At 28.3% G+C, this 13,870-nt stretch overlaps 1 protein-coding gene across 1 annotated transcript; it reads left to right on the top strand.

Annotated features, from left to right (window-relative positions):
- The first annotated feature begins 8,157 nt into the window (after window positions 1-8,157).
- On the top strand, window positions 8,158-10,098 carry LOC135193347 (uncharacterized). Its single transcript, XM_064215250.1, has 5 exons — window positions 8,158-8,235; window positions 8,320-8,366; window positions 8,567-8,648; window positions 9,072-9,176; window positions 9,926-10,098. Exons 1-5 carry the CDS (start codon window positions 8,173-8,175, stop codon window positions 10,076-10,078), a joined length of 450 nt encoding a protein of 149 aa, XP_064071320.1. The 5' UTR covers window positions 8,158-8,172; the 3' UTR covers window positions 10,079-10,098.
- Window positions 10,099-13,870: the final 3,772 nt, after the last annotated feature.

The following is a 13,870-nucleotide window of genomic DNA, read 5'->3' as shown; positions in this document are numbered from 1 at the left end:
ATAATTGTCCTACAGCGCTACAATTCTGGTTTACCTTTTAATGCGAGATTTGCGGTTTACTTGCAGCACTGGCGCAGTCGAGGTAAAATGCAGTCGCCGACTAATTTTAATATTACCATATATTTTTTGTGTAATTGGTAGGCGGCAGAAGGGGCCACCGGATGGTAAGTGGTCACTACTGCTCATACACAATGGATCTGTAAGAAATAATAAACATTCCTTACATCGTCTGAGAGTTATGACCCTCGTGCCTGTAGTGACTGGTTTAGTCACAATTCAAACCGAATCCCAACAACACTGAGGACTACTTTTTGGCGCTAGAACATCAGATGTGTTGGTGGCACGTACCCAGAGAAGCTTGCACAAAGTAAGTGATAACATAATAATATTATTCATTCTATAACGAATTTTAACAAATTACCTTGATTTATATATAGAGTCATTAAATCGGTTCTTTTAAGTTTTATTATCACCATCGAGAAACGAATAAAAACTGCCTGAGGGTTTTAACAATCATATATTTCTACTTATTTATTTATAATTATTTATACAAACCTGTTTGTAAAGATAAGTTTATACAAAATAAGGTAGGCAACATTTCAGTATTACTAATAAAATTATACATATTGACCATTAATTATTATGTAAGTTGAAGTCATTATGGTGTCGACGACCTGATAATATTTGACTTCGCATTTATTGCAAAATAATGAAAACCACACGTTTAAAATTTATATACATATTATAATGTTATAAACTTTACATTTAAATTATAATTACGTAACTCATAAGTTTATTTTTTTTATCAATGAAGATAATTTTATTTACATAAGAATTATAAACATTAAGTTCATAAATATATACAAATATGAATTAAAAATAGTTACTGTATAAATCTAGACCACGTGGAATAGTGGCAAGAATGCTAAAAGCATTTCCCCGTTGAATCGCTTAGTTAAAAGAACTCATAAGTTAGTTTCGTCTGTTAGACTGCTTCATTTATCTAGATGAGTCTGTATTTAGAATTGAAATGGAAATAAATAAATAAACTATATAAATTATGACCAAAAATTTGTTACTATATTTGTTATCTAATAAATACAAATGAGTTTAAAAATACAAATATCAATGTTATAAATAGCATTAGAACTAACAAAGATTTTTCTTAATCGAATTGAATTACGTTTCTGTGTTCTATAATATCTTCTTTATTTGGGTCAGTAAACCTAAAAATATTAAGTAAAAAACTTTCCCAACGATTCCTACGACGCCACCGCTTCGCCTGTTGACTGAATATTGACAAACAATACCCACGCCGAACCTTAAGATACCTTAAGATACGCTTACAACTTAATGCTACCCAATCCTGGGCAATACTTGTCTTGTACAATACATTTCAATGACAAATTAAGTATACCATAACACCATATTCGATTTGGCGTAAGACATCTTCAGATAATAACCTCATTGATTGTTGGCATTACATTAAAATGGATAATAAATTAATGCATTTTAAACACTATTCTTTGACAGGCACTATATAATCATAAAATTGTGTTAACGATCATATTATAACTTTTTATCATAATTTGGGATTATGTTCTTAGCTATTAACAAAGTTGACAGTTTATAGATGCACCTGGGAAGTAACGAGAGTATATTCAAGACGTACACGTAATATTATAAATGTTTCAATACCTATATACTTAAATATTCTAACTCTAAATCTGTCTTAAACAGAATTCGTAACTTTTGTCTTAAAAACTTTGATACAAATACCTAACAATGTGAATTCTCAGGTTTATGCTGTAATGTGCTGTAATGCTTTTATATAATGATTTTGACTTTGACTACTTCATTTACCTAACAAAGACGAAAACAATGGGTCACTGATAAGGCTCTAACCTTTCAGGTCGAAACATTTACCTAGTAGTTGAGGCTGCTTATGAGGAAGTACCCAGATAGAGGCTGCCTCGAGACTAGACAGTCTACTCAGACGAGTATAAGCAAAAACATCGCTTGAATCGATTTAAATGTTTTGCTATGAATCTTTAATTAAAGTCAAACTATATCGGTGTGAATTCTTTAAAAAAAAAAAGGCGTTTAAATATTTTATCAAAAAAAACAAATTGTTAAGGTAATTAATGATTTGTCGAAAATATAATTCAAATATTAAGCGACAACAACTACTATAACGCAACGTCTTAACGCACACGATAACTATACCATATTTTTATCGTACTCACAATTCATAAGCAAACATATCTTAATATCTGTGAAATTACTGACACAATTTCCAAAGTAATAAATATAAATCGGCGTTTTCCATTTCATACCCATAAATAATGCTTAAGAATTTACTATCATTTTTGTAATAAATATTAACATTACATTTTTATTTGATCACGTTAAGCTTTATATTTTTTTAATGTGTCCCGGTTAGTATTTTGCTAAAAATACTCATGAAGTATTTATTGAGATACTGTTATAACATCATGTAACATTTTAGAGTGTGATTTAAGTTAAGATACATGCATGATTGCGGTGATTTCGCACAATATTCTGCATAGGTATGTACTTGTACATTCTAGCGAAATGGGCGAATGGGATTAATCCGAGTAAAATTTCAGCCATTCATTGATAAGTACCTAAAATATTGCCCAGAATACATTTATGTCAAAGCTATTTAGTTTCAATTTTACAAATAGCATTTTTCTTATTTAATAAAATATTAATATTACAATAAACGTTGACAATTTCTATTATTGTAATATTAATATTTTATTAAATAAGAACAATGCTATTTGTAAAATTATAGATTTGTATAAAATGTTCATTAAATTTATATTAGGTCATTATATATTTTACTATAATAAAAAGTAATAAATCTGTTGACGAATAGAATGTTTAGGTACTATATTAATTTATTTTTTAAATTAAGATTATTTATAGAATATAATTATTTTTTTTGTTTAATCGTATAAAATTATTATACGGCATAGAGGACCGAGTAAAATTAAATAAAAACAGCAGTAGTTATATAAAAAAAGGATGTTATATATATTTGCTAAGTTACGTACGAGCAGTACCTACAATAACAAATATTTGTACGGAATATATGAAATAATTGATAATGATTATTCCGGTACCTAAAATGCTGCCTCGTAAAATATACGAAGTTAGCCAATACACAACTCTTATGAAACCAATCCATTTTAGAGTAATCTTTGATTTGAAATAGAAAATTTTGGCAGAGTTGTATTTCAACTTCGTTTTCTCGGATGAGAATATTATAATATTTTTTTTATTGATTAATAAGTAACCCTAACATATTTTATAAAGAAATCAGCCTATAATTTAACCATTATATCTGATAATTTTATTATTAATTTACATAAAGACAAATAACAAATAAAAAATTATCTTAATCGATTTAATATTTTAAAGAAAACAAATGTCCTTTCTTGGAATTTAAGCTTGCTTGATACCAAATTCAGTTCAGTGTTTTGCCGTGAAATAGCAACATACAGACAGACGGAGTTATTTTCGTATTTATAATAATTATTATAGATTAACATTACCTCTCTTTAGTATTAGAACATGCCATTGTATTTGCCATTTCATGCATTTGAATATGACTTTTGCCTGTTATTTTATTGCATACGTCTTATCTTATTCCTCTCTGTTTACTACTTCAGTAGCAATTCTTGCAGTTTTCACTGGGAAAAAGTAGTTTTTAAATATTGATAAGTTATATTCTAGATTCATTTATAATTCACAGATAAATATTAATAATAAGATAATAATAATGTTTCTAATACAGATAAATGGTAATAGTCCAGTCAATAAAGCCCGTGAAGGTCAAGTAATTAGTATCATTATGATTTTTGTTTTTTTTTTTCATTATTTTTGTTTCATTATATGGTTTGGGACGTTAAAATAATAACAAATTAAAATTTTCAACCCTCTGGGGTGAACGCTAGGGGGTTGAGAGGGTGAAAAGCGTTTTTGCTTATAACTTTGTGAAAAAAATTGTTAGATGGTTGAAAATTCGACAGAAGGTGTAAATAATTATAACTTACCTTGTATTAATATTTCAACCTTTTTTTTTTAACTATATAACTTGAACAGGAATTGGATTTATCTTTTCAAGATATATTTCTCACAAGATTACACTTTAATTATATTACAATTTTTTTATACTAAATCAATTTTGATATAAACATCTTGAGGCAATATTTTTATTATATTCATTTCGAATCTTCATTCGGTTTAGTTGTATTGTGTATTCATTTTATTTCATGAAAAATGATTTATTTTAAAAATATCTCTCGTAACGTAAGTTTAACTGTTGCAGTTTTCTGTGTACCTATGTGTGGTTTCACTCGAGATGTGTTTTTCTTTTGTTTTAGTTGCTCTTCGTAGTCGTGCTTTTTATTGTAATTGTAATCACTCAATGTGCACCGATACCGACGGACGATGAAGCTACAATATTAACATACGAATACACAAATGACGGAAGAGGCAACTATGATTACAGGTATAATCATTTACTTAAATTTTTCATCTTTTATCTTTTATTGTACATTACATCAGTGTGACTCAATCATTCTCAATAATATAATCCCCTTAACATTATAAGAAAAATCAAGAACTTGAATGCATATAATATTAACTAACAGAGAAAAACCCAAAAATGTAAAATAAAGAGCACTATTTTATTCATGGCCTCAAACCTTCGTCCCTCTACTAATGCTAAGTACTCAAATGTCGCTTAGAGTTTTTTAAAGTATTACATTTTAAAATATAATAACTTATTTTAATTGCAAATACAAATGAAATGTTTATTTATGTAGAATATTTTAAGTCATTTATATACTATGGTGTGTGACATACGAAAGGAAGAAAATAATACAAGTAATAATAAAATTACAGATTTGAAACCTCGAACGGCATAATACGAAAGGAAACGGGCACACTAATCGATGTGGGTCTCCCGACCGAACATATCCTCGTAAGAGGCTCGTATTCTTACTATAATCCAGAGGGTAAAGTGGTCACTGTGTCCTATATTGCAGATGAGAAGGGATATAATATTTTAACTAGCCCACCACAATATTCGTATGTAAGTTACATTCCAAATATAAATTTAATTCTAATTGTGTAAATAAAATTTGAATACATTTAATGACGAAGTCGAGATGGACTCGACGGAGAGTAAACTAAAAAACAAATTTATCATAGACAATACAAGGTATTCCTGTTTGGCAGTAGATTAATTTTTAAAAACTGGTACCTAGCCAGACAAGATCCACTTATAGCTATATAATACATTATGAGGAATCAATTATATCAAATATCTTGTTTTTATATTACAGTCAAATGCACCAGTATCTTCAGCTGTTCTCGCAACTCTGCTAGGCTGATTAATTATCTACATATATTGATTTTTAAATACTGAATTAAAGTATTAATTGGTTACTCCTTATAAATGGTAATAGTCCTAATAGAATAAATACTATCACTAAACACTAATAAGCAAGCTCACTTTATGAACAATATAAAAATCGAAATCAGTCATGATTCGAGTTTTATATTGTTTTTTTTTTTAATAATATATAAACAAGAAAAGTAATAAATTTTATTTTTAAATTTGGAATTCGGAAGTGTTTCAATTAAGAAGATTAATTTAATGATTACAAAAACTGATTTAGAGATTTGGTTCATGTGTATATTTTTTTTTACAAAATATACTAATGATTCGAATTATTATTTACATTTATTGACTCATTTCTGTTCTATCTGTTATATCTTTAATTAAAAGCAATAAAATATGCTGAGATCTTTTTTTAATTGTTTTCATTTTGTGTATACTCTAATAAAAAGTATAGTAAAAAGAGGTTTTACTCTTATTTGATTATACATTCCTGTTACAATTCTAACTCAGATATACACGGCTTTAATTTAATCAAATATACTATGAACAATGACAGATATTATTTAAGGTATATTTTAGATCGAATATTATATTATATATTAAGATATATAAATAATTATGAAACATAGTTAGTGGAATAGTCATTGTTAATGTCACTAAAAGTCATTAAAATTAAATATAATCACACAAATGTTTCGATCTCTCTCGGTAAGTTATTTTTTTTTAAATTTATTGCGATTTATTACAAGAATATTTTCGAAAATGTTTATTTAATCAAAATGATTATTACATCTAGCGATGATATTTCTTACAATTCGTTTATCGTCGTCGTCCTATAACATACATTTATATTAGTTATAATAGAAGTATATATTTTTAGCTTTTATTTTTGTAATTTTAATCTTATTTCAACTCAGTAAAACTAATAAACATCACCAGAAGAACAAAAAATGCAAATTAACTCGATGATCAGACCGCAGCTTTTAACGATTGATCGATTCTAGTCATCTATTAAGCTTAATACATCGATTTTTTTACAAACTTCTTACATAACATATCGAGATTCATTGGCACTGATCTATTAAGATGTCAATGACATGATATAGTCCTTGACGTCGCATTGTTTGTAAAGGAATGAAGTCCAGAGTTGACATTCTTAAGGAACTGGATATAAGGTGTGGGCAGTTGGACCAATGTCGCAGTTTACTTAGACACACAGTACGAAAAAACGTTTTCAAATTATGGTGAGTTGAGATAAGTTTCTACATTAATTTATCATTCAAACACAACGTAACAAGCTTAAGCAAAGTTGAGATCAAATATTTCTAAAACCAATAAACGACTGTGAGTTTCACTTTTAATTATATAAATAATGCTATACAATTTATTTTTTGGTCCTAGAAGTGATCGTTATCGATACAAATGCGGATACTAATATGAGTCAAGAACTTCGTGTAACTTTATTAAAACCTACTTAGGTATATTCCTCTTAGACGAGCGATCACGACTGTTAATAAGTCACGTCTACTCCGGATCGTTATAATATACCATCTACATCCGTGTGTGAAATCCAAAGACTCGATAAATATTTTTTGTTCTCTTGGAATTCCAGCAAAATGATGATCTTTTAAAGATAATAAGAAGTTAGCCTTGACATATGTTATATGTTACAGGTAAAAGGTGTGCGCTTCTGCCTATACGCAGTCATCGTCTATGTGATAATCGACTTTTTTTCTAAGTCCGACGCCCTTGAAACACAAGTAAAGGACTATATTTATAATAATAATGGGTTAGGGACATATAGTTTTGAGTAAGTATTGTTACATATATTTATGTATGCAATCGGACATTGGAGAAAAGATGCCTTAAAATTTATTGTTTATTTAATCATTGTCAAAAGGCTTAGGTATAACAAATAAGTTCGTCTTAAGTCGTGAGGATGTCAAGTAATCTAAAAATGAAAGTCTTCGTCATAAGGATGTCACTCATAACTTTAAGCTTTTGTTTTTAATGTTTCATAACAGATATGTCTTTGTATATTACATTGAAGAAATAATATATTTCTTCATTATTTTTGTTAAAATTTTAATAGAAAAATTTAAATTAAAGACTCGTTTTTTTATAATATTAAATAAATTAAGGGCTCTTTCCAGTGCCATCGATTTTTTTTAAACTGTGTTATTTGTAGCTGCTAATAAACAAGTTTTATGAATAAATTAGAACTATATTACATAAATAGTTCAAGAGATAATTTAGTAGAGGAATATTATAATTTAAGAATAAAATTCAAGGTTAATCATGTATATTAAAATGATTGTTCTTGATATTTTATTTGATGATAATTTTCGTTTTAGGTTTGAAACTATAGATGGAACTTTTAGAAGGGAAGATGGAGGAATCGCTTCGAATGCGAAAGGTGTTGTTGGCTTCGTGGTTCGTGGTGTATACGGTTTCATAGATCCTGAAGGACGTCATCATTCCGTGAGATACATAGCGGACGCGGACGGTTACCAACCACAGGCAGACGATGGCGATGTTAGATATAACGATAGACGAATAGTTTAAGTTATAAAATAAACAATGAAACGTTATTGGTCGTTTTTATTAATACGAAAAATAAAATTTTACGAAACCGACGAAATAAAATCAGAAATTATTGTTCGTAAAACGAAATTGCCACTTACACAATAAATAATACCTAACAGTTTTATACGTTTTGATGTTTTGAATAAACGATGCAAGTTTTCTTTGACAGCGACGTAATGTTCAAATTAATATTTTGCTTATTCGCTTATTTCGTGAGTCATTTTGAGTGCATGTTAACCTTACATTTATTTGCTTGTATTAATCATGAGTATTTAAGGTTTTTGAAAATGTTTTAGATACTACATTGCCTTGTAAAACACTGTGATTGCGAAATTTATACTTAGTAAGTATTTTGTCATACTTTATCAAGAGGCGTACATGTTACTATTATTAGATACATTAACCGGTGATAATTTTAAATTTAATTGAACGGTGTATTAAATTACAATAATTTATATTCACATTTTTATAAAAAATAGGATACAGATAGTGTCCAGTTATATTTTTATTCTATGTTTAGATAAAACAATCAATATATTTTAGCGAAGACTTGGAATTAAGAAGAATATTTCCAAGTGAATTTCCTCAAGACACTGTAAGGAAAAGTGGCGTTTTGGAACCAGAAGTAATTATTTAAAGTTTACTTATATATATTCAATTGTAAGTCTCTCGACGTTATAATCGTTGCTCTGTTGTAACTGCTAGTATTTGTCCGATATGACCGAGGGAGGTCACAATCAAAGAACATATTTATTTCTTCTTTTATTGACATTAGAATACATACCGATTGTTAATAGTTGAGGCAATCTAAGACAATTACAAAAAAGGATTACATAGGGCATGCTTACTTTATTTGTAAAAAATATTTCTGAGGAGAAATAAATGTTCACGAAAAAATATAAATTATTTTTAGATCGTATTTTTTGAAGGCAGGTTCACGTATAATATTGTAAGAATGTATTGTATGCACTGTCTACTTAAAAATTACCAATTCAAACAACCAAAACTAGCATTAAGGATTGTAAGAATTTTAGTGTATTTTTTCTAGCACTTAGGACGCTACTTTGAGTTGAGACGCTACTTTAAATATCCAAAGTCAAAACTAAATAGTCACTTTGAAGAATTAAATTGTTATAATGAAAACGGAGTTAAAGTAAGTAATAAACTGTTGTTATGTTAAACATGTTTCTCTTTTTTTTTTGTTTATTTAAACTATTTAATTCTCTCCTAACTTGTACTTTTCTTGTATTTTTAGTCTTAGCAAAATATTACTGGACTTGTTAAAAATAACTGTTATGTTTTATCTCAATTGCCACCTCCGTTATTTTACCACCAAAATTCCGGATTGTGTTCAAAGGTGTAGTGAGCCTGTGCAAGTATAATTATAGACCCAGGGAAAAACATCTAAAAAACATCTAAAATCCCGTTCGCTGTATTGAAGGATAAGTGGCATTTTTTTTTTTGAAAAATTGTAGCAATTTAATTAAGGAATTACTAATATTCCTATTTACCCCTCCTTTTAAGTTTATAACTTGTGTTGGGAGTGGGGATAACAATAGCCTAAGGGGTCAGGATCGACCCTGCGACTTTTTACATCTCTAGGAGGCCCGTAAGTCGTTGCGCTATTGACGCTTAAATGCCAATGTCTATATATCGAATACAAAAAAATAAAAATACACAAACAGACATTAATTACCCAATAACATAACTTTAGTGTAACTCTTTTCCCAGGGCTATATTCAGGAGAAACACAAAGAAAAAATTCAATTACTTATTATATAAAATAAATTGTACAAAAACATTCTTTATAGACGCATTACAATTCTTCTCGTTGACATTATAAATAATTGAAAAAGAATTAATTCACATTACAAATTGGTGAATTCCTTGATTCCTTCACAGGTATGTAAGGTAGATGTAAGCCAGTATTCGCCAGACGAGGAGCACTATATGTCATCAGATGCAACGAACCACGTGGACAGGCGTAGAGTATATTGCTTCATGCTACTTTGCTTCACTGAAGACGAACTCGATAGAGTTGTCGCTTCTTTTTAATTTTTATAAATACATTGATAAACTGCACCAAATATAAATTATTAATAAAAACAATCCTTTTAAATACAAGTGTATTATCTCCAAGTTTATACATGTACATATATATTATTTATATAACTAATTCATGGTTAGCTAAATTGTGGAGCTTTTAGACAGTAAACTTTAAAGATCAGACCTGAGTTTTAAATTCAGGGTCTGGGTATTTACGGCTATAAAGCAGTAAATTAGCTTATAAAAGCTAGCCGCAACGAGATGGTCATTTTTTACTCCAGACTGGCATCGAATTCAATACTATAATATATTATCTTTTTTTGTGTATTGATTTTATGTAGTATATACATATAAATCGCATCCCTTATCTCTGTAACTGAGCCTGATATTATTTACACATTCATAGTTGAAAAATCAAAGTATTTAAATTCTCAAAATACACGAAGAATATGTGAAAATTATAATAATAATAAATAATAAATAAATAAATATTGGACAACATCACATACATTACTCTGATCCCAATGTAAGTAGCTAAAGCACTTGTGTTATGGCAAATCAGAAGAAACGACGGTACCACATACACCCAAACCCAAGACAATATAGAAAATTAATGAACTTTTTCTACATCGACTCGGCCGGGAATCGAACCCGGGACCTCGGAGTGGCGTACCCATGAAAACCGGTGTACACCCTACTCAACCACGGAGGTCATCAAATTTATAATTTAGTTTCATAAAAAACAACTGGAATAAAAATTATATTAGTCAAGTGGGTAGAATTTGAATATTGTGATATTTTTTATGTATTTTTGTAAAACTATTTTACAAACTGGACCTATAGAATACTGTCCGGTATTGAATAGATGACATATTGCATATGGTATCTGGTGTACCTGTTGTCAAATATAGCAAATTTTTTAATTATTTATAAATCATTTCATGTATATGTGGTTTAAACTTTACCATTTCCACCCAACCGGTTGAACTGATATTTCGCTTGGTGATCACCAATAGATGCGAAATTTCAACCCAACCAATTAATAATATTATAATTTTATACTGTTTTTTTAGTATTTATAAATCACATTCGCGTTCACATCGTTATGTTGAATCTTTTCTTATTATTTTACTTGAATGTTCTAAGGTTATCATTATCATATTATGTTTTTTATTCTTTAGGTTTTTTATCTTAACATAATTGGGCACACATAATCCTTCTCTTCTTTTTATCTATATATTATATACAAATGCAAGTCGCCATGCACGCGAATTCGATTCACACTTGACTGGTTTTTTTATAAAACAAATCATTTCTTAAAGGTAAGCAGTATAATAAAATTTTATTCATAAAAATAAAATACGTAGATGATTATCACCAAAAATGGCATAATAAAAATTACGGCCTGTTTAGGTAGGTAGAATATATTAATTACGAGTATATACTATTTATATACAATACCCATAAAATTTACAATAAAAACACATTGTATGTTTATATGTTTGTATTTGATCGTGTATAATTATATAATTTGGTACAATTTGTTTTCGTAACAAGTAGAAGGTATAAATTAAAATTTCATACATCAAAACTCAATTCAATGGTTTATAATTATAAAACCAAAGTAAGTACTTCATTTATTTTAAAATATGTACTAAAAGCACTTTGAAAGTTTTTGTTTCACATACATTTATTATTACGAGAAATATTTATAGTAAATATTAAATTGAATTACAAAATTTGAGCATTACATACTTATTATAATTATGAAACTAATAATAATAAAATAATAATATCAAAGATTTAATAATGCATAAACTACTCCATAGAATTGTATAAGGCATTATAATATTTTTTTCAATGTTAAACGTATCCAATCGTATGGCCGAAGGCTATAATTTTAATATTAAAGTTAGTATGTATGGACACGTCGGAAAATTTATTTTGGTAGTGAAGTAAATAATCACAAGTGGTTAATATTTCGAAACACAAGGATGTTTACCAAAATTTTATTTTATACTACGATTTAATTATAACTCATTATCTGTAAGTATTTATTGCTAAATTAAGGTTAACACTAATTAAAATTGAGTTAGAATATTAAACTTTTACTTTATCTTAATTTCACTAAATAGAAGCCTACGAGTACCTACGTTATCCTGTATACAAAGTACAAGTATAACAATTGTATTGATATGGTGATTGCTTGAATGTAATTGAAGCTGATGTGCTTAATGAAATCCAGTGGCGAGTCACAACGGAGTGTATAGTATAAAGCCTTATCTATGCGAATATACATAATACATATACTATGTGACTACTTGGTAATAAATCAAACGGTGTCGAAGTATATTAATCAAACATATAATATGCAGATATAATTACATCTTTCTTCTTCGTTCAGACCGTAAACGTAAAAATGTATTTTTTTTTTATAATATATTTTTAAATTAATGACAGTATAAAAAACACATTATAATAAGTATCAAGCCAAACTATCACTACGTCCGTATTCTGCTATTACCTACATATTAACACTCATCCCTCCTTTTTTCGTTTATTCATTATCTATCTCTAAAACATCTAGTCCAAGTGTAAACGAGAATTATAATGAATGGAATAATTCTTAAAATTAATATTTGGATACGGTTGTTAATTATTAATGCTTTGTGAAATAAATTAAATAATGCCGAATATTTTTTACAATTTATAGACATAAATAGACTTTTAAATAAAGTTTTTGTCTACCTACTATAGTTTTAGCAGCATTTACTTAGTAACATTGCGGACTGACAAACTTTCACCCATTGCATTGACACAAAAGTTTGTATATAAATTAAATCTGCAACAAAAAACATAAAATTATCGTAAATAAAGTTCCATATCAATTGAATTAGTAGGTAGCTGTTACGTGAATCCAGAATAATATAACTGTTATGCAACAAAAAGTACGTTTTGTAATTTCCTAGGAACTACTAATTTTATTCAGATACTGATCGATAAGAATCCCAGTGCTTACATAATACAATTGATGATAATATATTGAATAATAAAACAACAATCCTACCTACATTTTTGTTGTGATATGATATGATAATGTGATATACCTTTATATTGTATAGTTATTAATGACTTATTCTAGGTACATAACATAATAAAGATCAGTATAGGAACTGCGTATGCCTTGTTCAAGCTTTTCTTTGTAATGTAACAGCCTATAATTTTAATGTAAAAGTCTTCTCTTCTTTCATCCTCCTGGGTAGCCAATCAGATATTCTACCGCTAAACAGCAATAATTAGTATTATTGTGTTTCAGTTCAAAAAGTGAGTAAGTGCAAGCTGTGTAAACATTGGCGATGTAAGGAATGATTATTATTTGACCACTGTCAAAAAGAGAAAAGTGCGATTTACCCCTAGCTTAAGATCAATTAGTAAAAATAAATTAAGCACATGAAAATTCAGTGGTGTGTAGCCAGGTTTATTTAGTTAAGAATCCTAATCTAACCACATGGCTATCTAGACTCATTCATTTACGTCATATTTTTATTCATAAAAAAAATCATTATTTCACACTGTAAGATACATCTTATGAATCGTTGGCTCTTGTTTCTACATTAACAGACTGATTTCTAAATAAGATCTTCATATTACAACAATAAGGTGTACACTTTTACTGTTGTCCGAGACACCTATTATTTCGTTGTTATGGTTCACGCGGAGATGTTACACAAACATATTTCGTGTTATATAATCGGAATAGAACATCTGACAAAAATGTTTGCACGATCGATCTTTGAGATT

The sequence above is a fragment of the Vanessa tameamea genome, chromosome 6 (assembly GCF_037043105.1).
Source record: "Vanessa tameamea isolate UH-Manoa-2023 chromosome 6, ilVanTame1 primary haplotype, whole genome shotgun sequence".
Taxonomy (NCBI): Eukaryota; Metazoa; Arthropoda; class Insecta; order Lepidoptera; family Nymphalidae; genus Vanessa; species Vanessa tameamea.
Note: the sequence above shows the minus strand (reverse complement) of the source record. Positions and strands in the feature narration are given on the sequence as shown.